The sequence below is a fragment of the Loxodonta africana genome, chromosome 19 (genome assembly GCF_030014295.1).
Source record: "Loxodonta africana isolate mLoxAfr1 chromosome 19, mLoxAfr1.hap2, whole genome shotgun sequence".
Taxonomy (NCBI): Eukaryota; Metazoa; Chordata; class Mammalia; order Proboscidea; family Elephantidae; genus Loxodonta; species Loxodonta africana.
This window is the reverse complement of record NC_087360.1, coordinates 10,274,372-10,301,487: the sequence shown is the minus strand read 5'-3', so window position 1 is coordinate 10,301,487 and position 27,116 is coordinate 10,274,372. Positions and strand designations below refer to the sequence as shown.

The 27,116-nt window shown below is 41.5% G+C and overlaps 2 protein-coding genes across 3 annotated transcripts in view; one reads left to right on the top strand and one right to left on the bottom strand.

The window, feature by feature from the left end:
- NAA25 (N-alpha-acetyltransferase 25, NatB auxiliary subunit) overlaps positions 1–15,623 on the top strand; it is a 62,719-nt gene extending 47,096 nt beyond the window's left edge. For both annotated transcript variants that reach the window (XM_064272222.1, XM_003420314.4), the window contains 7 exons: positions 2,252–2,495; positions 2,907–3,030; positions 3,320–3,385; positions 4,691–4,788; positions 5,915–6,025; positions 9,625–9,771; positions 13,303–15,623. In XM_064272222.1, coding sequence (XP_064128292.1) covers positions 2,252–2,495; positions 2,907–3,030; positions 3,320–3,385; positions 4,691–4,788; positions 5,915–6,025; positions 9,625–9,771; positions 13,303–13,425 — 913 coding nt within the window. In that variant the 3' untranslated portion in view covers positions 13,426–15,623. The remainder of the gene's footprint in view (positions 1–2,251; positions 2,496–2,906; positions 3,031–3,319; positions 3,386–4,690; positions 4,789–5,914; positions 6,026–9,624; positions 9,772–13,302) is intronic.
- A 3,586-nt stretch (positions 15,624–19,209) lies between these two features.
- On the bottom strand, positions 19,210–27,044 carry ERP29 (endoplasmic reticulum protein 29). Its single transcript, XM_003420313.4, has 3 exons — positions 26,812–27,044; positions 21,854–21,992; positions 19,210–20,020 (listed from the first exon to the last, which is right to left on the bottom strand). The coding sequence occupies exons 1-3, from the start codon at positions 26,953–26,955 to the stop codon at positions 19,518–19,520; spliced, it is 786 nt and encodes a 261-aa protein (XP_003420361.1). The 5' UTR covers positions 26,956–27,044; the 3' UTR covers positions 19,210–19,517.
- Positions 27,045–27,116: the final 72 nt, after the last annotated feature.

Sequence of the window (27,116 nt, the reverse complement as noted above, 5' to 3'; positions counted from 1 at the left end):
CAAGATTTTTTTTTTTTAAAGATCAGGATGAATTTAAGATTGAAGGAAAAAAAAAAATAAAACTTTTTTTTTTTTTCCTAAACACAAGTATAACAGCGTTTGTTGTAGAGACTAGAAAATATAGGTAAGCCAAAGGGGGGAAAAAACACCACCCCTATGTTGGGACCACTGGCTAATCTAAAAGTTATATCCTACTTCATAACATATTCTATATGCTAAAAATTCTAGAAGAAAATACCAGACAGTATTTTTAAATGGGTAGAGAAAGCCTTTCTTAGCATTGCATCAAATCTGAAAACTTAAAGGATTTGACTTCTGAAATAATTGCCTTCTATTTTTTTTTATTATATAGAAGGAAATTCTGGTGGCGTAGTGGTTAAGTGCTACGGCTGCTAACCAAGTGGTCAGCGGTTCGAATCCGCCAGGCGCTCCTTGTAAACTCCATGGGACAGTTCTACTGTTTCCTGTAGGGTTGTTATGAGTCAGAATTGACTCGACAGCCGTGGGTTTGGTTTCATTTTTCGGTTTATTATACATAAGGAAACCCTGGTGGCGTAGTGGTTAAGTGCTGTGGCTGCTAAGCAAAAGGTCGGCAGTTCAAATCCACCAGGTGCTCCTTGAAACTCTGTCCTATAGGGTTGCTATGAGTTGGAATCAACTCGATGGCAACGGGTTTATTATATAGAAAGAATAAATTCTAAAAGTACATGGTAAATTGGTAAACATTTCTTCATCTATATTAATACTCTTAATATATATGAAGAACTCTTAATAAATCAATAAGAAAAAGATAACTGTCCCCCCAAAAAAATTGGGCAAAAAGGCGTTAATAGGAAGTTCAAAGAAATATACAGAAGTAAAGACTATCTGTTGAGCAAATTAGAAAAGATTAATATTTGTGCTCAGCAAAGTTTTGGGGAAAATGGTTATTGTTGTGCATTTATGTGGGAGTAAAACTTTAGGGAATTTTGATGGTATGTATCAAGATTGAAAATGCCACATACCATTTAATACAATAGTTCCACTTCTAGGAAAGTGAATCCTAAGAAAAAAATGTATATGCATACATAGATTTATATAGGAGGTATTTCTGAATGTACTGCGTTCAGTTACTCGCTAGAAGGACCCACAGGACTCAACACGTAGTTGCACTCATGGGGAAGGTTTATTATAGAGAAAAGAATACGTGACAGGATCAGCAGGGGAAAAAGACTCAGGTGGCGTCTGGAGAACACCATCCCAGGCTTCCAGTGCTCTCCCTCCTGGGAGGGACACACCAAGCATGTTCCTTTCTCCAGCATTGAAAAATGCAGTCACATGTGCAATGTTTCTGCCCGGAGAGGCCTGTTAGAGATGTGGTGCCCAAGGTTTTTATTGGCTGGTTATATAGGCATCGTCTGTCTATTCCCAAGGAAACCCTGGTGGTGTAGTGGTTAAGTACAATGGCTGCTAACCAAGAGGTTGGCAGTTCGAATCTGCCAGGCGCTCCTTAGAAACTCTATGGTGCAGTTCTGCTCTGTCCTATAGGGTCGCTCTGAGTTGGAATTGACTCGACAGCAGTGGGTTTGGTCTGGGCTATTCCCAAAAGGAAAGCAGGTGTTCCCCATAAGCTACATCACTTGTGCAAACAGTCCAGGCATAGTGAGCTGTTCTTATCATTTAGGTAGTAGTTGGAGTACACATACCCAGACGTGAGCCAAGGGCCAACCTTGCTGGCATGCCCCTCTAACAATAATAGCGTCAGGCCTGCTATAGTTAACTCTTTTCTGCACACAGTGCCATAAAAAGGGACAGTGTGCAAAACAGCGTGAATATTGTGAACCCATTTTATTTATTTAAAAATTATTAAATGGACTATATAAATATTTTTTGTTGTATTTTAGTTACTTTTTTTGTATATCCGTATTGCAAAAGTCTGAAAGCATATACAGCAAGCTTGTTAATGTTGTGGGTGTTTGGGTTACCAGGTTACGTTTTGCCTTGTTTTTTTACTTTTCTTTCATTTGAATTTTTTATATCATGTATTTTATCATCAGGGAAAGAAGTTTCATTTACAGGTAAAATGACCTGTTAGGTAGGTTATCATTCCCATTTTATGGATAACGAAACAGAGATTCAGAAGTTTTTGGCTTGTACAAGGTTATTCAGCTAGTAAGTGAGAGCTGGGACCAATATCGACTGGTTAACACATTTGAAAGATTTGAAGGGAGCAGACTGAATAAAATGGGTGGTTGGGATGTTTCTGTTTCAGGGACGTTTCTGAAGAACACAAGAGAATTTCCCTGGAGGAGGAGACCATGTGGTTAAGGATCCGTTCCTTAACACTGAGGCTGATCAGCGGACTTCCGAGTCTTAACCACCCAGTGGAGCCAAAGAACTCGGAGAAAACCACCGAGAACGGCGTATCCTCCCGAATTGATACACTGCGTTTGCTCCTTCAACATCTGGAGGTGGCCCTGGATACAGGAAAGCGATTTATTGAGAAGCAAATTCAGGTATCATCAATAAGTATTTATCGTCAAAGCTGCAATAGTTAATTTATGACTTAAAAAAAAATAAGTTTGGAGTAGGTGAATAGTAAAGAACAGTATTTTGTCCCATGTTACGGCATCTGTAGGAAAGAGAGGGATGTTGTAGACTGAGAGGGAACTGCAGAGGCTTCCTCAGTTGATAGTGATGCAAACCAAAATAGCTTTTTGTGATGGCAAATTTTTATTAGCTATTAACAAATTAGCATTCCTGCCTGTTTTCTCTGTAATGATTCAGTTACCAGTTCGCTCATGATCAAGGTCTCGTAACGGACGCTCTAAGGCAGGTTTTTATCTAGCAGTTAAGGCGTCTTGTTTACTTATCTACATGATTTTGGACGTATGTAAAGGACCTGACTTTTTTCCTTTCTTCTCCAGTATCCTTTCCTTGGTCCTGTACCCACCAGGATGGCTGGCTTCCTTAATTCTGGCTGTCCTCAGTGCCAGACTGGCTCTTTTCATCTTGTTAGTGATGTTTATGAGCTAGATACCAATGGTTTAGGTAAGCATACACTTGCATGCCTGTGTTGACTGGGTTTTTGTCACTGAAAACTTAAACTTACATAGTAAATGCAGTAAAATAGTCACAACTTAACACATCGGGAAAAATGGCAGGGGTGGGGGCTCTGGAAATGTTTCCTCTTACCTTGCCCTTCCCTTCATCTCTGCCTGTCCGTCTCTTGGTAGTGGAATTTAGATGTCCTTGGCCATGAGTAGCTCGCAGATACTGATTTTGCTTCTTCATTTTGCTAAAAAAAGGAAAAGTTTTCATTTTTATTTTTCAATTTTAGAGGATACAACGGAGATCCAAGAGCGAATAGAGAATAGTTTTAAGTCTTTACTAGAACAACTAAAAGGTAAGTGTTCTTATTGTGGATTTGTCGCCCACCCCCCACTAGTTTACTGCATTTATTTTATCTGGCAGTGACTACATTTTTTATAGGTACCGTGGGAGGATTTGAAAATAATCATACTTGGGATATTTTTAAAGAATTGTTTTTAACTTTTAAAAGTTACTATTGCAAAAGTAGTAGTAGATGCCTGTTAGAAGACAGTGTGTCAGTGGGTGTGGTCTTTCCCCTTTTCCCCAGTCTGTTGCCCCATAGATGAGTACTGTTAACACTGTGAAGTCTGTCCTCCTAGACAGTGTACACATAGCTGGATGTGTGCATGCACATACACATGGGTGTATGAATATACAGAATAGGGGTTTTTTAGCATAAGAAAAGGTGTATACATGCTCTTCTGACTTACTTTTGAGTTGTCTTGGACGCCTTACTGTGTGAGGCATATATACATACTATTTACTGTTTTAAGATCTGCATAATATTCCATCAGCGTATCACATTTACATACTTCTTCGTCGAGTACATAATATATACTTGAATTATTTTCCATGTTTTTAAAAATGCTGTAATGAACATCTTGGGACACAGCTGTTTGAGTACTTGTTTAAATATTTCCTTTGAAGTAAATTCCTGGCAGTGGAATTGTTTGGTAAAAGGGCACACACACACGTACGCATTTTAAATCTATAAGGATGTTTCTTTTCAGGAGCACAGATGAGCTTTTATTTTATTGCCAAAGGAAAAATATCTGAGAATTAAAAGATGACCTGGATTACCATATAAAACGTGGTATCTGTAACAAAGATGCATTCCTGCAATGCAGTTTGGTCTTTCAGGCCATATGGCCAGGAGTTCTTCTGAGTCATTCACCTGGAGTCTTAATTTAATTGTGCCCATAGCCTATCTGTGGAAAGGCGTAGCTCGTGTTTAGACCCTGTTGTTGTTGTCCTATAGTGACCCTATTGGACAGGGTAGAACTGCCCCACAGGGTTTCCAAGGAGCGGCTGCTAGATTTGAACTGCTGACCTCTTGGTTAGCAGCCAAGCTCTTAACTACTATGCCACCAAGGCTAGAATATATAATTCATAATGCCACCTTCTATTTTTTTAAGACAATAGAGCAATAATCGCATGGCTTTTTAAATGAACTTTAAATACATATCCTTTGGTATTTGATTTATTGTGAGGAATGAAAAAATCTTCCTGGATTAAGCTTCTGTGTTTGCTTATTCTTCATTAGATTGTGCATTGTGTTCCTAAAAATGGCATTGGAACAGCAGCTGAATTAAACCATAAAACATTTTTTTGTTTTCAGATGTCTTCAGTAAATGTAAAGGTGACCTCTTAGAAGTTAAAGATGGTAACTTGAAAACACATCCTACTCTCTTAGAAAATCTTGTTTTTTTCGTTGAGGTATGTTTTTGTTCTCTTCCTTCATTGTACATACAGTTTATTTTTCAAAAATGAAGAGGGAATAGGCACCTTATACCTGTAATTTTACGCCTTCCCCCGCCCATGTTTTCTTAATTGAAAAGCATTTTAAACCATTTTCTGAAGGAATTCCTTCAAAGAATACCAGGAAGGTTTAATTGATAATGCTTAGGTAAAGCTTCTTGTAATTTGCTTTACTCATCTCCGAGTTTCCCCAGATTAATCCAAATCTAGCTCTGTTTCCTCTACATGTATTTTAAGTTAATTCCTCTGTCCTCTTTCATGTGTCCTTGCTGTTGTTGAGAAATTACAGAGAGTCTGCATGATGGAGGGGAGTGCTGGAGCTGATGTAGCCAACCTTCCTTCTGTCTTTCAGCTAGAAAGAAGAGTAGGCTAATCCAGCTTCTTCCCTTTCTGCCACATGTTTGTTTATATTTCTTTTCCTGCTAATCTGTAAGCTTCCTGAAGGCCACATACTCTGTTCAGGTGACTGGCACATTGTACATGCCTAACATAATTATTGCGTGACTGAGTGAGCGACTGAGTACTAATTGCACATACGTGTACGTGCATACAATGCAGTATAGAAAAAGACAAGTAAACGGCTAAGTAATTACAAAGCAGGATATGTGGTAACCAACTGGGGAGATTTCTTCACATACATTTAAGGTAAGGTTTGTAGCCGAGACAGTATCTTACCTGGCTGGAGAGGTGGCTGGGGAGAGGTATATTGTAAAGGACCTTTGGATTCCATGCTTAGAAATTTGGACTTTTCACTGAGTGAAAAGGATATTAATGGCTCCCTGCTTCCTACAGGGAAGCATCAGGGAACTGGATTCGGTGGAGGATGGATTTAGAGCTGGTAAAGCCAGAAGAAGGGATAAAGACTTAGGCTCTCACAATATTCTGAGCAAGAGATTAAGGAAGGCCTGAATCAGTGTGGTGACTGTAGAAATCGGAGCGTGGAGGATGGATTTGGCAGAGAAATTGAAAAGATTTGCATAGAACAACTGACAGAATTTCGCTGTTTAATACATTGCCTTTAACTGTTCATGAGAGGTGTCTCTACTGTAATCCTTATTGACGAATTTGCATTTTTCCCCCTTAGACTATTTCTATTATCCTTTGGGTGTCCAGTTATTGTGAGAGTGTCCTGCGACCATACAAATTAAATTTGCAGAAGAAGAAAAAGAAGAAAAAAGAAACCAGCATCATCATGGTAATAACAGAAAAAAACACAAGTAACAGTCTGGCAGCTACTGCTTTTTCTTTTTCCTGTTTCCCTGCATGTTTAAGATCCTAGTATACATTTTCTAGCCTCCTCCCCTATCCCCCAGCTTTTTCTTTCTCTCTTTCTTAAATTATGGCAGTGTCTACTAGATTTCTTCATTGTAAAAGACTTCCCTCTATAATTAATAAGTAATCTATAGGGTGATGCTTTGAGACTGTGAATATCCTGTTCCCCACCGGCCTTTCACCCAGTGGTTTTAGTGTCCATTGAATCGCTCATTACATCCGTAGTTCCAAAATGGTGCTTTTCTAATTCCGGCAATCCTTTATTATTTGTTAGCGGGCGTTCTGTAAAATAGGGCTTTCCCAACCCTCTTTCATTCATATATTTTTTAAATGTGTAAAATATATATATATATTTGAGTCTCACCATGGGCTCATTTTTTAAATTCACTTTATTATAAATCATTATTTTTCTTCTGGATACTCATATTGACCCAAATTTGGCTAATGGGAGCCACTTTAAGCTGGTTTCTGTACTTTAACATGTCCTCATCAGCTTTTGAGCCCTTATTTCTAGGACAACCAATGTGCTCCAAGCATTTGTACTTTCCCCTCGAAGACCCGAAACCAGCCATATTTTCCCATTGAGCTCTGGTTCCTTTTCTGGGGAATGGTAATTTGAAACCAAGGTCTGGGTGCTAGATGTGCTTGTTGCTATTGGGGTTTCCTGGCTTACAGGTCATGTCAGTGGCGAGAGCTAAAAAAATTTAGTTATGCATACATACATACATGAATTCTTACCGATACTTCCAATTTCAACCCAACATCACAGTGTTCTCCTTTCCACTGCTTCCCTCATTCCATATTTGTAGCTTAATTGTCTCAGAGTGAAGACTCTGATGTCCAACACTGTCAATATTTTACTCATTTGCTGTTTTTTTTTTTTTTAGCAATAAATGCTAAATCGTTTTGGAATTACTGTAACAGTTCCACTGTGAGTTCCTATAATAAACTCACTAAACAAAGTTCAAATTTTTTGCAGTTTTTTTCTAGTCCTTAGAGTATATTCCAGTGAATATACTCGGGAAGATACTGTGTAAATACACTGGATTTAAACACATTGTGTTATCAATGTGATATATAAGGTTCATGTATTTCTGTTTGTATTTAATTTCAGCATTTCCCCCATCTTTACTGATTTAATTTTTGAATGTGTAAAACGTTAACATAATTTATCATTTTTACAAGGAAGGTTATTTAGAATTTATTACAGCACTTGACAAGCTGTTTTATTATTGAGTTTATCCTATCATTATCAATGCCAAATTTTGGCCCACTATAGCAATATGAGTTGGAATCGACGGCACTGGGTTTGGTTTTTTTCTTTTTTAATAGCAGTACAGTAAACCAAAAGCCAAACCAAACCCATTGCCTTTGGTGGATTCTGACTTATAGCAACATAGTAACCAGTATCATTTGCAGATGTTGATGCTTTTAGTAGATGTCGATCCTTTTAGTAGTAAAATTTCTGAACAGTTCAGTTTAGTAACAATTGAGGAGTTCTCTAGATTAGACACTGTGCTGAATGTTACCATTCATTTAAAAACAAAGGGTACTTAGATTCAGGTGGGGGACTAAATAAGGGAAATTTCACTTTCCCTTTCTTTGGTCAAGAAAATTGAACAGATCATAAATGTAAAGTTTGAGGCGTAGGTCTGAGTTGCTCTATCGCTCTCCCTTCTAAGGAAAGCCTGCCTTGGAACTTGTCAAGTAGCTTTCTGGTATTTGGATTTTGAGAGCGGGGGTATTTTGTTATTTTTCTAACTTCCAAAAGTGAGAATGACCTTCCTGTTTTTCCAGTTATCAAAGTAACCAATAAAGGTTTGAATAAAGTGAAGATTCCTCATGTTCTTACCAACCAGCAATAACCACTGCTAACATTTTAGAAACCGGGATCTTGCTATCTGGCAAGTTCTGCAACGTGCCTTTTCTTAGTTTTTGTTTTGTTTTTCTGTATAGGTTTCTTGGACATCTCTTCATGTCTGTAAATACAGATCTAGCCTATTACTTTTAATGGCTATATACCGTCTTATTGTATTAATATACCATAATTTATTCTTATTGATGAATATTTGATTGCTTCTGATGCTTTTTTAAATATGATAAATAGTGCTGTTATTAAAATATAGACATTCACGAAGATGAATTTATAATATGATTTCCTTAGGATATCTCTTAGAATTAAATTATATACACATTTTTAAGGCTTTTGGTACATATTGATCAATTCATCCTGTAGAAAGATCATAGGAGTTTACACCCCTCACCCCCCAACCCCCAGCAGTGTTGAGTGTGCCTGTACCCTCTGCCCATCTGATAGACAAACATTGATACCCCGTTTTTCTAATCTGCATTTGCTTGGTTTTTATTGATGTTGAACCTTCACAGAAGACAGACTTCTTGAGGGGAAAACTGCCTTACTAGTTGATAGGCTAGTTCTTCCCTTATGTTTATATGGCTTTTTTTTTTTAATTGTATCATATGCTTTCATATGGTTCTTGAATTTCTTTGGTATATTTTTTGTTCCTCTCTTAGCCTAAGTTGCCTATAGTAGGGTAGTAATATTTTGATGTATTTTGGGTTATTGAGTTCTTAACATAATAGTATTATTAATCCTCTGTCATACATGGTGCCTATTTTTTTAGTTTTGTCATTTGTCTTAACTTTCGTCTCCCCCTACTCCCCTCGCCATCATGTAGTAATTTTTTAAAGAACAAGGTAGTGGCTTTTAATGGTTTTTCTAGTATAGTGTCATGTCCAGGCCTTTCCAGCTCATCATTGCAGAAGTCATCACCTATATTTTCCTCTGGTACTTTGATGGATTTTTTTATATTTAAGTATTTAACCTATCTGGAATTAATTTTCATAGGAGAAATGAGGGTAATGAGCTGGCATTATTTTTTCCAAATGTCTAGCTGGTTATCCCAGCACCATTTATTCATTGACCTACTTGAAACCTGTTTTGAAATGCCACCTTTTAAATTCCCATAGGTCCTTGGGTCCATTTCAGGACTTATTTCCTTTCACTTTTTGTCAGTTTACTTATATACCAGCACCACCCAGTGTTACTTTAACCTCCTACTGTACTCTCATATCTGTTGGCACAAATTCTCCCCATTAATTTTTCTGTTTGAACTTAGAATATTCAGTTTGTATTCCCTGTTAACATCTGGAGAGAGTAAAATAAAGTCTTCATTCCACTCCTCTCCTTTCATGTTCCAGGTGATTTCTAGCCCTAAGTTGAGTAATGGCCAGTTAAGATATTTACTAATGATTGCTCATCTTCAGTTTCTATTGGTTTTTCATATTTAAAAAACATCTCCGTGAGCAGCTGGGGTATCATAATTGCTGAGTTAGCAGTTTTTGTTGTCAGTTAACTTCACCTTGGTTTGAAACTGTATCCATTCCTGTTATTGTTGCCGGCCTTAAGTAATGCTAGAGCATGAAGTTACTGGCATAGCTACATGTAAGCACAGGAAATATGTTTGATAATCTTTCAACATTTTTTAAAAATCTTTTCCCCAGCCACCTGTCTTCACCAGTTTCCAAGACTATGTTACTGGTCTTCAGACTTTAATTTCCAATGTTGTGGATCATATTAAAGGGCTTGAAACACATCTAATTGCACTTAAACTTGAAGAACTTATTTTAGAAGACACTTCGTTCTCACCGGTAAGAGATTGTATGCTAGTGGCAATAAGTTATATATAGATATTCAATGTTTTTATCTCTGTCACAAGGACAAGTTAATTTTCAATTGTCATTCTCTCCTTATAGGACTTGTAATTGGAAGGTACCTAGCAGTAGTTTTTTTTTGTTGGTGGAGGTCTCCCCCTACTTCCTTCTCATTTCTATATGTTTTTGGGGGTATTCTTTTCCTAGGAAAACTAATGCCAACATGATGAATTGGTGGAAGTAGAATTAATACTGTCTGTGTTTTGAGCACCAGAGGAAATCCATCATACTTTCAAGATGCAGGGAAAAAGCAGACGTGTTCATACGTGTGAAGTTTGGTTTTAGCCAGTTAAGCTCTATATTCAGCTGTTTTCATACTTACTTCAGTGATGACGAGAAGTACTAATTGATGGATTATTTAAGTTTTTAATATTTTCTCTCTTTTTTAAAAGCATCACATTGTTTTGAAAAGGTAAAATATGCATATGGTAAAAAAACAATCCGAAGAGTAAAGAAAGAAGACGGAATGAACTGTATCTCTTCTATCCTAACACCAGTTCCCTAGTTCTCTTTCCAAGAAGCAACCACTATTACCGGTGGTTTTTGGTACAATCTTGCTGAATTAGATAATCCATGTAGAAGCCTATAAGTCTCTATATCTCCCTGCCTCCCATCCCCCGTCTATAGATAAAAATGACAGCATGCTGAGCACATTGTTTTGTTTCTTGCTTTTTGCATTTAATATCTAAGAGATTATTACATATGAGTACTTACCTCCTTTATTCTTTTTAACAGCGCTGTAGCATTTCATTGCACACAAAACGTATGTTCATTACAAGAGAATTAGAAAGTAGAGAATAGCATCTCCCTGTTACCATCCCCTAATCAGTCTTTATCCCACCATCCAGAACGATGGAATTGTTTATCAATGTCAAATGCTTCTCTTATTAATAATTTCAAAAATAGTTGAGAAAATCATTGATTTAAAAGCTGTTCATTGGTGATATAAATTAGAACTCTGTAAGGCCACCTGTGAGAACAGATCCCCAACATCTACCTTAACCAATACAAACCATGTAATTTGGTTTTCTAGTACGTGAAGAAAATGGAGCCCATCAGACAGGAAGACTCTTTGCCCTCAATATTCTTTCCTTCCAACTCTAGTCTTGTCAATCCTTCTTCCTCTTCAAGGCTGTATTCATAACCCTTCCTGCCCCCTCTATATCTCCCCACCTCTTCCTCTGTATTTGTATAACATTTTGTACCTGCCATTAGCCTTTATGAATTCCGGGCACTTGGGTACCCAGTAAAGGGCCAGTAACTGAACCCTTTAGAGATAAGTATGTCCTAGAATTCCTGCCTCCTACCTCGCGCTTCCAGTCCACTTTAAAAGGAGAGACACTTGCTCGTCTTGTTGTAACACTTTTACATAACAAGAAATCTGGCGATTTATAGTAGATTTGGAGCTGTTTAGCTTTTTACCTTTTAGACCAAGGCCCAACTCATTCTCTACTCTGAATCCCATCCCCTTTTGTGAATACTGTAGAAAAACAAAAATTCAGAATTGTAGTACCCATTAAAAACAACAAACAAGGTACCTTAAAGACCGTAAACTTGAATGAATGTCACATTGCTTCACGCGGTTGGGCTTTGCTGGGGATCTTGGGGATTTTCAATAAGCAGGTGATTATCGAGCTCACTTCCTGTTGAATGCTGGGCTAAATGGGAATATAGTGAGGATTACGTTTTCACCAGGCAGACTGGAATGGAGGAAAGGAATCCCGAGCAGAGGGAGGTACAGAAGCATAGAGGCAGGAAGGTGAATTGTGCAGGTGCTGTGAGTCACCCAGCAGAGCCAGAGCATGTGGTATGAGGGAAGGACTGGCAGGCACAGGGGTGATGGGCTAGCGTTGAGACAAATGAGGGATGGTTCTTGTTACAACATCTGTCTGCCTCCTAAAGTACAGAGTAAAAGTTCTCATTCTGAGCATTCGAGAGATTATCCTTTACTTTGTACTACTCTCTGAAGTATTATTTGTGAAATAATAATATTATTATGAAAACAGTGATTTTCATATTATTATAAGAAGCCCTGGCTCTATCCTTGGCTTTTGTCTTTGGGAAAGTCACTTAACCTCTCTGGACCTCAGTTTCTTTATCTGTAAAATGGAGATGATGGGATTATAGTGAAGGTTAAATAAAGCAGTTGCTGTTGTTATTAGTTGCTACGGAGTCAGCTCCGACTCATGGAGGATCCGTATAGGGCTGGGTACTACTTGTCTTTTGGGTAAAACAAAACCTTACTTGCCTTCAACTGAGTTTCCATTAGGGTCCTGCCTTTTTTTTCTTTCCTTCTTTCCTTGCCAAATTTAAACATTGTGAATGTCTCTGGACTACCCCTCCAGTCCAGAGGTATCCGCTGAAATTGGTTTTGTGTGAAAACCTTTTTCTGAGCTCTTACACTCAGAGAGAAAATACACAGTATTATGTTGTAATTTTTAAAAAGTAAATGATGCATTCTTATTCTGTAGCTTGGCTCCCTGCCCGCTCCCCGCCAGTAACCCTATATTCAAGAAGTCTGTTTAGGTTGATGCACCCTTGTTCTTTTTAGCAGCTGTGTAGCATTCAGAATAGGAATACACCACAGCAGTTGGACATTTTAGGTTATGTCTGTAGATTTGCTTTTACATCCAACGCTGCCTGGAATGTATTGGCACGTGCCTCCTAGTGCACATACTGTTTTCTAAGGAAGATTAGCTCTCAAGCAGCGGTATCGTTGGATCATAATATGTGCTCACTGGGTTTGTCACTGCAGCCCTGGGCTCTGCAGTACTGCCAGTTTCAGGTACACCTAACCAGTTCCCAGCCAACCTCTTTTCTATGTTTGAATACTCCCTCTTTTTTATTTTTAGTGGCTTCTACCACAGGTCAAATGTGGCAGTAAATATTTAACTCACGTATTTGAGTTAGGCAGCAAAGCTTTGGTCTTTTCTTTTTTTAAATTGTTCGGCCTCTTGAATCCATGGACTTTGTCAATATGGAGGGAGACTTGTCAATATTGTAACTGGAAAAGATGAAGTTGGTAAATTTGATGAGTTTAATAAACGGCTGTGATGATGTCCAAATAAGGAAGTAATAAATCCCTACTTTCTTTTCTATGAAAATAATCAGAAACCTCAACTTTTTTTTTCACTTTATACAGCTTATAACACAATAGTGACTCGATGTTCAAACTACTTAGTAATACCTTTTTTCTTGATGAAAACTAGAAATCAAAAATCTCAGTTTCTCTACTTCATGTAACTTAGAACAAAGGTTACTCGGAAGAATAATGATGCTAAAGTGACAGAGTCTCATTGAAAAATCACGTGGAAAAATAGACATCTGTGATGGGCTTAAGTCTTTGTATTTTATGAAACCAAAAATAAGTTCTGAATGAGTTTGCGGTGAGACCAAAGGTAATGGTAATTTTAACTTTTAGGAATTGGGAATAATTTCTGAGCGCTCATTCTTCTGTCTCCTTTTTAGGAAGAAAGAAAATTTTCAAAGACTGTGCAAGGGAAGGTACAGAGCAGTTATCTGCACTCACTTCTGGAAATTGGGGAGCTGCTGAAAAAAAGACTGGAGACCACAAAGAAAATAAAAATTTAAGGACGTGTGAACCACAAGCATTGATGACTCCACAACAGAGAAAGATGCCATCTTTCCAGGCAAAAGCTACGTCTGGTTGACCATCATTTTAATCCAGAACTTCCTCATAAAATGCATGAAGGACTTTGATCGTGAATTAATTTTTTTTAGGTATGAAATACATACAACTGATTAAATTATTGTATATAAACCAGAACAGGACCCTCATGTGGGTTTGACCACTTTTTATAAATGTTCATATGCATATGCAGTCACAAGAGAGCCCCACTTTTCTTCTTCCCTCCCATCACCAGAAATATCTGGAGGCGGGGGGACACTATAAAAGCAGCAATAGAAATTAAACATAAAGCATCAAGCATCAGCCTCAGAGTGGCTGAATGGCCTTTCCATTATAGCAGTGGGAATTTTGGTCTGGCCCTCAAGCCTGAGGAAGCAGAAAGCAGGACATGGGGGGACCATGACTGGGAGAAGGCCCTCTTTCCATAGGAACAGGTTAGTTTTGAAGGTTCCCTCAGCTGCTTGGCTCCCCCTGAGCCTAAGGCAGGCGCACAGAGGACCTCAGGGTGAGATTTGGCATAAGCGCACTGTTTGAGGGGACCGGCACCTGCTATTGAAGGGCGCCACTTAGACGACCACAGGTGCTCGTTTTGTGGCTTGATAGACGTGGTAGCCAGGACATCCTCATCCTAGCTCCTGTGAGAGCTAAAGCAAGCATAGGGCAGCAAGACAGGCTTCTGTTAACTGACAGCTGTTCAGAGGAGAAAGCAGCGCAGAGCACTTAGTGTGAGCCTGCTGAGGACTAGCCTGCTGTCTTTCATCCATTTGGGAAAGATGGAAATCACTTCCTTAAAGAAGAGAGGTGTACATAATTTATGCAGGCAAGTATGATACTGATTTCATTGGTTTCTTGAGTCATATACTGCAACTGACTTATGAATTATATATGTATGTGCATATACATATATGTATGTGTGTGTATATATGTGTGTATACACACACTTGAAAATTAAGATTTAGTACTTTAGTGTTTTTAACTAAGGGGCTTGGGAAGGAAGGAATAGGAATGTATATTATGGACTTCAGGTTTTAAGTTTTGGGTTGGCAAAAGAAATGTCATCCTATGGGTTTAATGCTCAGTCTCCTTTTTTCAAACTTGAGAAGTACACCAGGGCGGCGTTTATTTTGCTCACTTAGAGGTCGCCAAGACTGTAGCATCAGAGGTTGGTCTGAGAGAAAAGATACAGATTGTTCTTGAAAATGTTACATGATTTTATACAATTGCTTTCATCACTTTTCTTTGTGTTTGAATCTCCCCTTCCATTTTTGGATTTTGTTACTCAAGTTTTGCTTAAAGTAATTCTGTAAGAGCAAGGAAATGAATTTGATGAGGAAATTCAAGCATCTGATGGCAGATTGGTCTTGAAGACCTTAAAAGTCTTCCCAGCTCACTGCTCCCATGAAGTGCAGTATGTTTTCTTTTAAAAGCAATCGCAAGACAGCTGGAAAGTCTCTGCAAAGCAATTGGATTTTGTCTCCTCATCTTGACTTTCTTAGATTCACAATTTGGTATGGCGATTAGTAATTGTTCAGACTTCGAAGGAAATTTTTTGAAAATTTAAAAATAAGAGTTGTTGGAAATCTGAGTTCAACAAGTAATTAAAACAAGCAGTTTTGCCGCTAACTGGTAGCCACAGCTGTCACATACCCCACTCCAAAGGAGGAACACTCTTGAACAAGATGAATTGAACATTCTGATTCTGACTATAATTTAATGGCAACATATCATTATCTCATAAAGCTATGGCCTATTTAGATGGAACTGTGTGTGTGTGTATGGGTGTGTGTGTGTATGGCATGTGTTCCTGAAATGTTTCTTTGAATATCCCAGAAAGTACTGTACATAGAAATACTGTATTCTCTGAGACAAGTCTATCAACTGACCATGATCCATCTAGCATGTGTGCGCCCAGTGGGCTGGCTTTGGTCCTCAGGGACAGTGCGTGACTCCAGTGGTCTACCTAACCAGTCTCCTGCCTGGTGGCATCTGGGACCTTTACTGGTTTTAATGACAAATAATGTTAACGTCGAGGTATGCTTCCTTTGTTACTTGCTGATTTTCCTACTAAATGTAGCATTTCAATTAGATCCAACCTCTTACATTTTGAGATAATTGTAAAAAGAATGAAATTACGCAGAAATGGCCAATATCTTTTATTGATCTGTTCTTTTGGAAACTGTCATGCACTATACATTGTGTACAGTTAAAAAATATATATATATATTCTTACATGAGTAAAAAGGACCCTCTCCCAGCAATCGTATGTCATTGGTATTTGAAGATAATTCCCAAATAACCCATTGCTGCTGCTGCTGCTATTTTTTTGGTTTGTGTGGGTTTTTTTGTTTTGTTTTTGTGTGACAGATTGATATTTAAAAAAAAAATAGCAAAGAGAAAAAACACAACTACTGTTTACAGACTGAAAAATTATTGCTTTTTATACTACTGAGATCCTAAGTTAAGATACTCCAAAGCAAATATTTGGTTTAGATCATTTATCTGATGTGGATAAAAGGTAGAGAAATTTTTAGTGTTCTCCACGGAATGGAAAATGTACAAATGCCTAGCTGTGTTGCCCATCAATTTTGTATATTTTCATAATTTTAATTCTTCAAAATTGCATTATATTTTGCAATCACTATGTTCAATCTGGATTTGTCTTTCAACTTTTAATACAAAAAGGGGTTTCAATGTATCTATGGCCTTGTTATTGAAACTCTTCCTAATTATTTGATGTGATTTATTAATATGGGAAGTATATATTCTTCCTTCTTCAGAATTAAGTGAAGCATAAACTGGATGGGTTAATTTATATAAACAGTTTCACTTCGAGTTGGCATTTCTGCCTGGTTCATTTTTGTTCAGATTTTTAGAAGCCACAACCTTCTAAATAGCGTAACTCATCTCTATTTTGTATTGAGTGTTATATCCCCAGCAAAATTTTAATATTTGTAAATTTTTCATTACAAGGGCACCAGTCTTTTTTGTTTCAAAGTCGTCCCTTGTATATTAAGAAAACCCAAAAAACAAAAATCAGCCACTGCCATTCAGTCAGTTGCGACTCATAGCAACTTATAGGACAGAATAGAACTGCCCCACAGGGTTTCCAAGGCTGTAATCTTTACGGAAGCAGGCTGCCACACCTTTCTCCCGTGAAGTGGAAGGTAGGTTCAAATCACCAACCTTTTGGTTAGCAGCCAAGCACTTTAACTACTGTGCCACCAGGGCTCCTTCACCTGCATACAAAAAAAAATCAATTCAGCAAATATATATTGAGCATTTACTTTGTGCCAGATCTCTGCTGATAGAATGGTAAATGAGACCCAATGTGGTGGCAGAGAGGTAGGGGAGAGATGATAAAAATATTACTGTAATTAAGTGCCGTTTAAGAAAGTAAACCAGAGCATGCCTGTTGTTGTCATTGGGTGCCTTCAAGTGGATTCCGATTCGTGGCAACCCCATGGGACAGAGTAGAACTGCCCAATAGGGTTTCCCACATTATAATCTTTATGGGAGCAGATCTCTAGGTCTTTCTCCCATGGAGCCACTGTATGAGTTCCACCTGCTGAGTGGGTTCAAACTGCCAACCTTGAGCGCTTGCCGTTGCGCCATCTGAGTTCCTTAGTGTGTGCCTAGGGTCCCTTTAGAAGATCTCTCTAGTGTTGAGATCTGACCTGGAGGACGCGGAGTCCGCCATGGACAAAAGAAAGCAGGTGCAAAGGCCCCGAGGCAGGATATTGCTCAGCATATTGCAGCTACTGACCAAGGGGATCAAGTGGGGGGGGTACAGTGAATCAAGGAGAGTGGCAGGGATTGAGATAGCAGCTATGGGGGGGGGTTGGACCAGTCAGAACCTTGTAGCCAGGGGAAGGAATGAGATTTTATTCTAAATTCCCTGGGAAGTCACTGGAGGATTTCAGGCAGGCTGATGACATGAACCATCCAAGGGTGCTTGAACCCACACGCTGAGATTCAAAATTTACTCAGACACGTTAGCAGTACAGCAAAAAGAAGAGCGGCTTGTTCTTCCTCTCCTAGTTTTCTTTCTCCTGTCATGTTAAATCCTTTTAAGCCCTGAAAAAATCTTAGCCTGCTCCTTCAGTTATGAATTAACTCCATCCCAACATTACTCTTTCCCTTAACAAAAGGTGAGTACCTTTTATAACGCACTGCCATTCCTAACTTTCCCTGAAAGATAGGGTCAGGATTTTACTTTTTCACATTGCCTGTTTTCAGGTGCTGTCACTGCCTTGATGCAGACATGTATTTCATAGTCATGAGCGGAGGGCACGTTACCATGAGCCAAATTTCCCTTATAAAAATGATCTGTGGGATTCCTACAACTGTGTGCTTGAAGAGCACAGAACCTCTGAGTTCCAGCGGCCATATATCCCAGTAATGTGGGTTAGGACCCAGATACTGTACTGTTTTTTCACATAGAAGAGGACAGTAGCTATTGCAGACAAGGCTACCTAGGAGCCCACCCTGTGGGGTAAGGGTTGGGATCCAAGTCTCCTGCATAAGATTCATTCTAAGCACTCAGGAAATGAACTAAAATCCAGGTCTTCCCACACCATCCCACAAAGGCTTGATGGCTATGTTCAAATTCCCAGATTCTAACTTGGTTCTCTATTGAAAAATCAATCTCCCTAATGCTATTCCAACACCAACTTTTTTTTTTTTTTGTGGTGCCGATTACCAAGGACTAGTTGTAAATTCCACCAGTTTGTTGTATCGTGGTGGCCTGTGTACTGCTATAATGCTGGAAGCTATGCCAATGGTATTTCAAATGCCAGCAGAATCACCGCTGGTGGACAAGTTTCAGCAGAGCTTCCAGACTACGGCAGACTAGCAAGGCCTGCAAGTCTGCTTCTGAAAATCTGGCAGTGAGAATCCTATGGAGCACAAGAGATTACTGTCAAATATAGTGATGGAAGATGAGCCCCCTAGAATGGAAGACACTACACAATGGCTGCAACATACGGACTCAGACATGCCAACTATCATGAAGATGGCACAGGACCAGGTAACGTTTCTTGTACGTGGGGTCGCCATGAATCAGAGCCAACCGGACGGCAACTAACATTTGTGAATTAAAATTACTCTTGGCACCATGTGAGATAATTTGCAAGTTCCTGGATCATGTTGGATCCAGAGTCTCCTTTGCTTCCGGTAATCTGGAAATTCCCTTAAAACTATATATGCTTGTTCAGTTCTGCGAAGCCAGTCCATAGTCTTCACGACAGCCTTAATAGCACATGAGCCACAATATTAATTTTAGAAGCTAAAAGGTAGAGGAAAGGAATCCGACCTGAGGTAAGTGACAAGAGACTGGGTTTTATATGGCATATGCAGAGAGCCCATCTTTAATGGAAAATATTAGATACAAAGAGCCTCTGGTGGATGGTGAGCAATTTTAGCACCTACAATCCATCCACTCAAGTCTGAATAACAGTGGAAAATAATAAAGGTAAGTCCTGAGGTGGGACAACTTTCCAGAGTGTTACCAGGATAGTTTGTCATGCTGGTAGCCAAACAAACCAAATCCATTGCCATTGAGTCGATTCCGACTCATAGCGACCCTATAGGACAGGGAAGAACTGCCCTGTAGGATTTACCCTGGTAGAGTGGAGTCCCTCTCAGCTTATATTGAAAAATAAATTCAAAGGGAAAAGCAGGTCACAATCTAAAATACCATTTGAAAAAGAAAACCAAGTGGCTTCAGGTCCACTTAACCAAAAGACTAAAACTTTAATTGGATCAGAATTACACTTGTCAGGGACCTGGGCAGTATACTTTCCTTTATAGCACCAATTCCTTCTGAGGGGGCATTTCAGAGCCAGCTGAGTGGGTGTGCCAGCTATCCCCAGACCTGCGACACCACAGTTACATCCATATCAGTGTCCAGGCACGCCCAGGGCTCATGTTTCAGGTCAAGTACCACCTCTTCCATTACCCTCTTCTACTATTCAAGGGTCTCACAGCCAGCAAGTTAACTCTTCCCTCCCATCCCAATAACCCCTGGAATGCCTTTTCACAGCTCCTCTTTCTCTGCCCCCTTCTTCTGGAAGGCAGTCAGGATGTTCAAGCTCTTCTGGAGTTCCTCCTTCTTCCCATCGCTCATCTTGGTCTTCTCGATCAGCTTGGTGATCCGGGTCGTTTCTGATGCTGGGAAGTCCTCACCTTGGTCTAAGACCTTCCCCATGATCTTCAGGTATTGCTCTGCCCACTTCTTCTCGGTCTCCTTCACATTCGCGAGCGTGTCCTGCCCCTGCTTCAACAGGGCCCGGCGTGCTTCCTTGTCAGAGGCCCTGATGAACGCCCCGGCCAGCGCGTCATAGGCAGGCAGGCAACCAGGCATACCTACGTAGACCCCCTGTCCCTTCAGCCAGCGCTGGATGGCTCCAAACGTAACTGTCCCACTGTACAGGACTGGGTTCTCAAAGTCCCCATCCCGGAAGAGGTAGAAGACTGGGTAGTCATCTTTGTCCAGCTTGTATTTCTCACTCAGCTCCATGTTCAACTTGTCGCCATAATCTGTGAACAGAGGCCAGAGATGAGGGAGCAGGACCATAGGGGACCCAAGGCAGGAAATTGCTATGGGGCCTATCTGAGCTGAGGGGAAGAATGTTGGCTGTGTAATGGTTCAACTTGAGGATCACCCACACAGACTTAGGTTTGAATCCCTCCTTTCCCACTTCCTAGCCATGTGGCTTTCGTCAAGTTGGTTAACCTCTCTGAACTTCCTAATCTGCAAAACGGGGATTCTTCTGGAAACGTGTTATATCCCCACTATGTGCCAGATACTGTTCTAGGTACTACAGGTCTAGTTGTGATAAAGTATTAAGTTCCCTGCCCTCAAGGAGCTTATAGTCTAAGGATGAGAAGAGATACAATAAACAGATTAACAAATAAAATGAACATAAGGTATTAGTGCCATGATGAAAATAGAACAGGGTGATGTCACAGTGACCAGGCCACTTCAGATGGTCATGGAAGTCCTTGCTGTGGAGATGACATGAGCTGAGGGACCTGAATGTCAAGAAGCCAGCCACATGAAGATCGGGGCAGAGTGTCTCAGGCAGGAAGGACTATAAGTGCAAAACCTCCGAGCTTAGTGAGAAGGGGGAACACGAGTAAGTAAAAAATATGGTCTCTGCCACACAATGACAGCTGGGAGGACCTAATGAGGGAACATGGGCATGAGACCTGGCACAGACGTAAGTGTGGTAACTGTTAATATTTGCTGCACCCTCCCTAACTGGCAGTAGCAGTCCCAAGGGCTGATGCTGTGAAAACTGGTTTCTTGCACCACCAATTACTGTCTAGTAGGTGGGGTTCCAATCCTAGTTCTGCCACTTAACAGCTCAGCAATCTTGAGCAAGTTACTCTTATCAGTATCTTCCTTTGAAAAACGGGGGTAATAGTACCATAGTACTTCATTAATTGTCACAGGATGAAATATACGTTAAAAACAAACAACAGCACAACACAATTAGCAGTGACCTGGCACACAGTAAACATCTGATAAATGTTAGAAATTACTATTATTAGTAACCTAAAAGTCCCAAGGGAGTTAACTCAAAGTTGAGTCAAAGTGGACCAACTAGCCTGGAGAGCTTACATGGGCCCTAAGGCATCCTAGCTGGGAGGAAGGTGAGCTTGGTAGAGAACCCAATGCACTTGGGAATAAACACCCAGGTGGCGTTCTGGATGAGCCGCTCCTACCCCACAGCCCAAGTCAAGTCATTGAAGCTCCCTGAGTTTCACTTTTCCTCAAGTACAACATGGAGATAACCCATCTAACTTCTCAGGTGGAGCTCGGGTGTAGATTAAAAATGTAACATCTGTGCAAATCTTTATGGACTATCAACCACTAAGTAAGTATTGGCAACTATTATTATTAAAGCTGTCATTATGATTGAGCGTTGCTTTTGGATTAGTGGATGTGAACTAAAGCCAAAACCTCAAGAGTTTTGGCACAAAAGCTGAAATGAAGAAGCGGTAACTATGGGGTCCTCCAAGAGACATGGCACCCCCTCTGACCACAAACCCCTGCAAGAAGGGTTCAAAGTTCTTGCTGTAAATTTAATGTTAGGCTGGAGTGGAAGGGGAGAGATGAGAGACGAGGGGTTCCCTCCCCTTAAACACCCACAAGGCTGAGCTGAGGTTCTGTGCTCCTAGGATCTGCTCAGGCTAAGCTTGCCATGGGCACCTGACTCCTTGAGAGACCGTGAGCCCACTCATACTCTTCACGGGTGGCTGTGATGGAAAGGCACTGGGGAGTACCCCTATACTGGGGCAATTGGGGAATTTACTCCTAGTGTCCTCCTTCTCTGCCCCCCTCAGTTATCCTGGACTTGTCCATACCTGAAATCCCCACCTCTGCCACCAACAGATCATCGCTGGAGGCCGAGTTTTCAGCCAGACGCTTGAACTCATCCTGCTTCTCACCGTAGGGGTACTGGGTGTCGAACTTCACCAAGACGAACTTGCTTTTGGGAATGACCTGAGGGTACATAGAGCTGAGCAAGTGGGGGGTTCCCGGGACCTTTGGGGCTAATTCCCCTTCCCAAGAGGTCCTTATTTAAGAAACACCACGGGAACCAAGCCCATGAGGGAGACTAACTCTCACCAACTAATATTCATTCACTCATCCATTGATTTATTTAACAAGTGAGTGCATGCTATGTGCCGGGTACCCCACTAGGTACTTGCGCACACTGATCGAAGACTCATGTAACTGGCTAGAATAAAACACATAGCTGTATCTAGGCCTCCTCCTGCTGTTACCCTTTCATTAAGGCTGAGGAGACCTCAGCACACCCTACGTTGGCCCCTGTCGTGCCCACCATCCCAGGAGGACTTTGTTAGTAAACACTGAACCAGAAAGCTGAACCTCCCCCCTCAAAAAAAAATCTGGAGGTGTTAGCACTGTGGAGAAAGCTCTGGCTAGGGAACCCCGCGTCGGAACCCAACAAATTTCAGCAGGGATGACAGGAAACTGCTGAGGTGCCAGGCTTGGGACAATACCCCCCGCTCCCCACCCCCCCGACTGTGGTTCCCTTTGGCTACATCTTTGGGTCCTAAACTCTCAGGGCCAGGGACTTAATTTTTTTCCCCCCATTGTAAAATTCACAAAAAAACCATTTTTAAAGTGCACAATTCAGTGGCATTTAGTACACTCACAATGTTGTACAATCATTATCACTACCTAGTTCCAGAACTTTTCATCATTCCAGAAGGAAATCCCGTGCCCACCCCTGTCCAGCCCCTGGAAATCTACTTTGTTGCTATTGATTTGCCTATTCTGGACATTTCACGTAAAGGGAATCATACAGTATGTGGTCCTTCGTGACTGGCTTTTTTTAACTTAGCAAAATGTTTTCAAGGTTCATCTCTATTGTAGCTCGTATGTTGGTATTTAATTCCTTTTTATGGCTGAATATCAGAGTCCCTGGGTTGTCCAAATGCTTAATGCGCTTGGCTGCTATCTGAAAGGTTGAAGGTTCAAGTCTACCCAGAAGTGCCTAGTCATCTACTTCTGAAAAATCAGCCACTGAAAACCCTACGGAGCATAGTTCTACCCTGACACACACAGGGTTGCCGCCATGAGTCGGAACCAACTCGATGGCTACTAGTGGTAGTGGTGGTGTAGGGATACACTGTATTTTATCTGTTCCTCAGCCGATGGACATCTGGGTTGTTTCTACCTTTTGGCTATTGTACATAGTGACGCTATGAACGTTCATGTACGAGAATTTGCTTGAATATGCTTTCAACTCTCTTGGGTGTATACCTGGAAGTGGAATTACTGTGCCTTATGTTTAACTTATTGAGGAACCCCAACGTCTTCGTAATGGAGTCTACCCAACACAGATTTTATCTAACAGACTGCCTTTGGTTAATAATAATTACCTTCCTTTCCCCCCACACCTTTTGGTTGTAGTCATTATTTTGTTTTTTTGTGATCACTGTCCCTACCCCAAGCCTACATAATTCCAGTGGAAAGCAAAGAAACTTAACATTTTTGTTAGTCCTTGTTTGTGTTGCTATCCATTTGGTTTTAGGTATTTAAAAATATTTAACACTGCTTAGGGACCCAGGGAGCCCTGGTGGCACAGTGTTTAAGAGCCTGGCTGCTAACCAAAAGGTCGGCAGTCCGAATCCACCAGCCGCTCTTTGGAAACCCTAGGGAGCAGTTCTATTCTGTCCTATAGGGTGGCTATAAGTCAGAATTGACTTGACAGCAATGGGCTTGGTTTTGCTGTTTTAGGGACCCCAGGGCAGGAGGAGGAGCCACTGAACAGATAATCTTTAAGTGGTCACTGACCCCATAAAACATGACCTCTAGGGGCCTAAAAACAAGGGAAGATTTAAAATATAAACCAGATCACATCCCTTCGGCCCAATTGGCCTTATTTTAGTTCAACACACCACACTTGTTCCCAACTCAGGGCCTTTTCATTGGCTGTCCCTGCAGGCTGGCATGTACTTTTCTGGGATCTTTCCACGGCTGTCTCTTTATCATTCAGGTCTCAGTTCAAATGTCCCCTCCTCACGGAGAGTCCTTCTCCAGTCACACCATCTAACACTGCTTCACTTCCATCATATTCTATCACATTATCCTGCTGTCTTTTCTTCACTGTATTAACCAGTTTCTGAAATCCTTATCTGCTTGTCTGTCCCCTCTACTAAAATGTACATTTATGGGATAAGGGCCTTGCCTGACCTATTTTCTGCTGTGTCTCTAGTGCTCAACAATGCCTGGCGTGTGGCAGACGCTCCAAAAATATTTGATGAATGAACAGATCTCCCGCAGGCTTTGGTGGCAGAGGCTACATGTCCCGGGGGGAAATTTTTAAAAAATACAGCACGGGATCCCTATCTCTTAGGGGCCTATCCTGGGACTAGGGAATAAAATTCATCATCAGATCTCCACCTTTTATTTTTCACCATTCTTAGCAACTGAATGGTTTCAATGGCCAATCACTTGCATAATGAATTTTTTTCTGGTTCCTTTACCCAGTCTGTATCTCTTTACTGCTTTAGGAATCCCTCTCCTCGCCTCATTCTTGAGGAACCAACACCACCACTACCAGCAACTTGCTTCTTTAAGAGAAAACAAAAAAACCCCAAACCTGTTGCTGTCGAGTTGATTCTGACTCATAGCAACCCTACAGGACAGAGTACAATTGCTCCATGGGGTTTCCAAGGCTGTAATCTTTACGGAAGCAGATTACTACATCTTTCTTCTGCAGAGTAGCTGGTGGGTTCAAACTGCTGACCTTTCGGTTAGCAGTCGAGCGCTTAACCACTGCACCACCAGGGCTCCTTGCTTCTTTAAAGCGCAGATGAATTCATCATTCGTTCATTCAGGAGAAAGTTACTGAGAGCCTATCATCTGCCAGGCACAGTCCGAAGTGCTCTGAACACAGACAGGGCCCCTTTTCGCATGAAGCTGATATTCTGGTGACAGTAAAGGGCAAGAAAGAAAAAAAGATGTTGGAAATCACTGAAAGGAAAAGCTCAGAAAAGGCCCCTGGACAAGATAACTCTAGGAAACTCTCCTTTTGTTCAGTGGTGGTGGAAGTGCACATAATTTAGCAAGAGAACGGAGAAAACATTTGTTCATTCATTCAACACATTATTTATTGAGCACTTCCTACGAGACAGGTAGCATGCTAGGTTGTGCAGATGATCAGTGTAAGAAATACACAAGGTACTATTCTAGTGTGGGAGACAGACAATAAAAAAAGACAAGGAAAAAAAAATCAGTGGTAAGTGCTCTACAGAGAAATTAAACAGTAATGTGCTAGGCAATGACTGGCCCTTTAAAGATGGGGGGGTGGTGGAGGGATGGAGTGTAAGCAAGGACTCTGAGGAGCTCACATTTAATCTAAGTCTGAATGATAAGAAATAACCACCCTTGCAAAGACTGGAGCGAAGAATGTTCCAGGCACAGGAACAGCCAGTGCAAAAGCCCTGAGGCAGTAATGAGCTAAGGCTATTCAAAGAAGGTCTGTGTGGCTAGAGCAGAGGGGACAAGGGAGAGAATGGTTAGGACATGGGAGCAAGGGTCAGATCATGTAGTACTTGGGCTACCATGTGGAGAACAGCCTACTGGAATGCTCAGGAGTGAAAGCAGAGAAACTCTAAAGATGGAGAGCTGATTAGAAAATTCTGTTCATTTATGGTGCAGTGTTTCCCTCACAGCCACAATTGCTCTGTAATGTGATCCCATAACTATGTGTTTGGGGGCAGGAGGGGAGTATAAGGGTGTCACTTTGCCACCCCCAAGGCATAGGGTGCTGTGGGTTGCATCTAACAACCAACCAGCCAAACCTACACTTTTAAATTCTTGAAACTTTGCCTTAGCCACAGGTGTCAAATCCACTACAGGGAACCCTTTTGAAATGTGGAAGAGTTCAACCACTTGAGAGATTTAGAGCTCCATATCTTGGTTTCACTTCCTCACAGGGCGTACAAAAAAAGAAAATAAAACCGCTGGCTCTCTCAAGACTTAGCCTGTCCATCTCATGGGGGAAGTTAAAAGCTGCTAGCGGGTAAAGACAGGTGCAGGGGGCGAGGGGTTGGGACTGCGGTGCTGTAATCAGGCGCCAACATTTCCAATTACCATTTACCCAGGCCAGGACCCAAAATTCTATAAAGATGGAGAGGGGGGTGGTGGCAAATCCTGGCATGTTTCGCTCCAATTTCATTCATTTTGCTCCCAGGGTGGCTGAATTGAAGCTATTCTAAAAGCTTGCACTTTTCAAGGACACGCAGGATATGTGAACATTGTTTGCATACTGCAGACAGAGCAGGCTGCAGTCCATTCCAGGGGAAGAGGGGCGCAGGAGTGCACGATAAATAATTCGCCAAGTTTCCACCGCCCCACTCGCCTAACCATAGCTGGGAGCCCGGCGGCGTGGGCCTCGCACCGCCTTCAGGGACTCCCACTTGGGATTCGAGGATTGGATGTCGCCTGGCACCGCCCTCTCCCCACAGATGAGGGAAAGGGGCACCCGGTTCCCGCCGCTGCGCCTTTACAGCTTTTGCAATAGAAGAAATAAGTATAAATGCTGCAAAGGCAAGGGTGCGCAGGTACCCTGGAGCATGTGTATCCCGTAGCCACGATACTCCCCCGGCCTTGGGTCCGCCGGACCACTAGGAAGATGGAAGGCGCAGGATGGTCGGTACCGCACGGCTAAGGGCTCAGACCACCTCCTGCTCGGCCTCCGTCCCCCAGTCCCCCAGTCCCCCCAGGGTGCGATCTCGCCCAGGCGATCCGTCTGCACCTACACGAAGCCCCCCGCCCCCATTACCTTGTAGAAAGTGACAGTATCCAGGGGAAGGGCACCCTTGGTGTGCAGGCCGCTGCTGCCATGCGGGGCGGAGAGTAGCAGGAGGCCCAGAAGGAGTGGAAACAGCGAGGAGAGAGAAGCCACGCGGGGCACGGCGGCAGCCATAACGCCCGATTTCTGGAACCCGAGCTAGGAAGACCGTAGCTGAAAACCCCGGAGTCGGGGCTCACGTGACTAAGAGGGCGGGCTCGCGCGCGCGCACGTGTGCAGCCGGAGAGACTCGCCAGGGCCCAGAGTAAGAGGGAGGAACCGCGAAGAGTGACGGG

Coding starts and splice junctions, on each gene's coding strand:
- ERP29 (XM_003420313.4), bottom strand. CDS start 26,955: ATGGCTGCCGCCGTGCCCCGCGTGGCTTCTCTCTCCTCGCTGTTTCCA. Junction 21,993..26,811: donor ATACTGTCACTTTCTACAAG/GTAATGGGGGCG, acceptor ATGTACCCTCAG/GTCATTCCCAAAAGCAAGTT. Junction 20,021..21,853: donor GGCAGAGGTGGGGATTTCAG/GTATGGACAAGT, acceptor CTCTGTTCACAG/ATTATGGCGACAAGTTGAAC.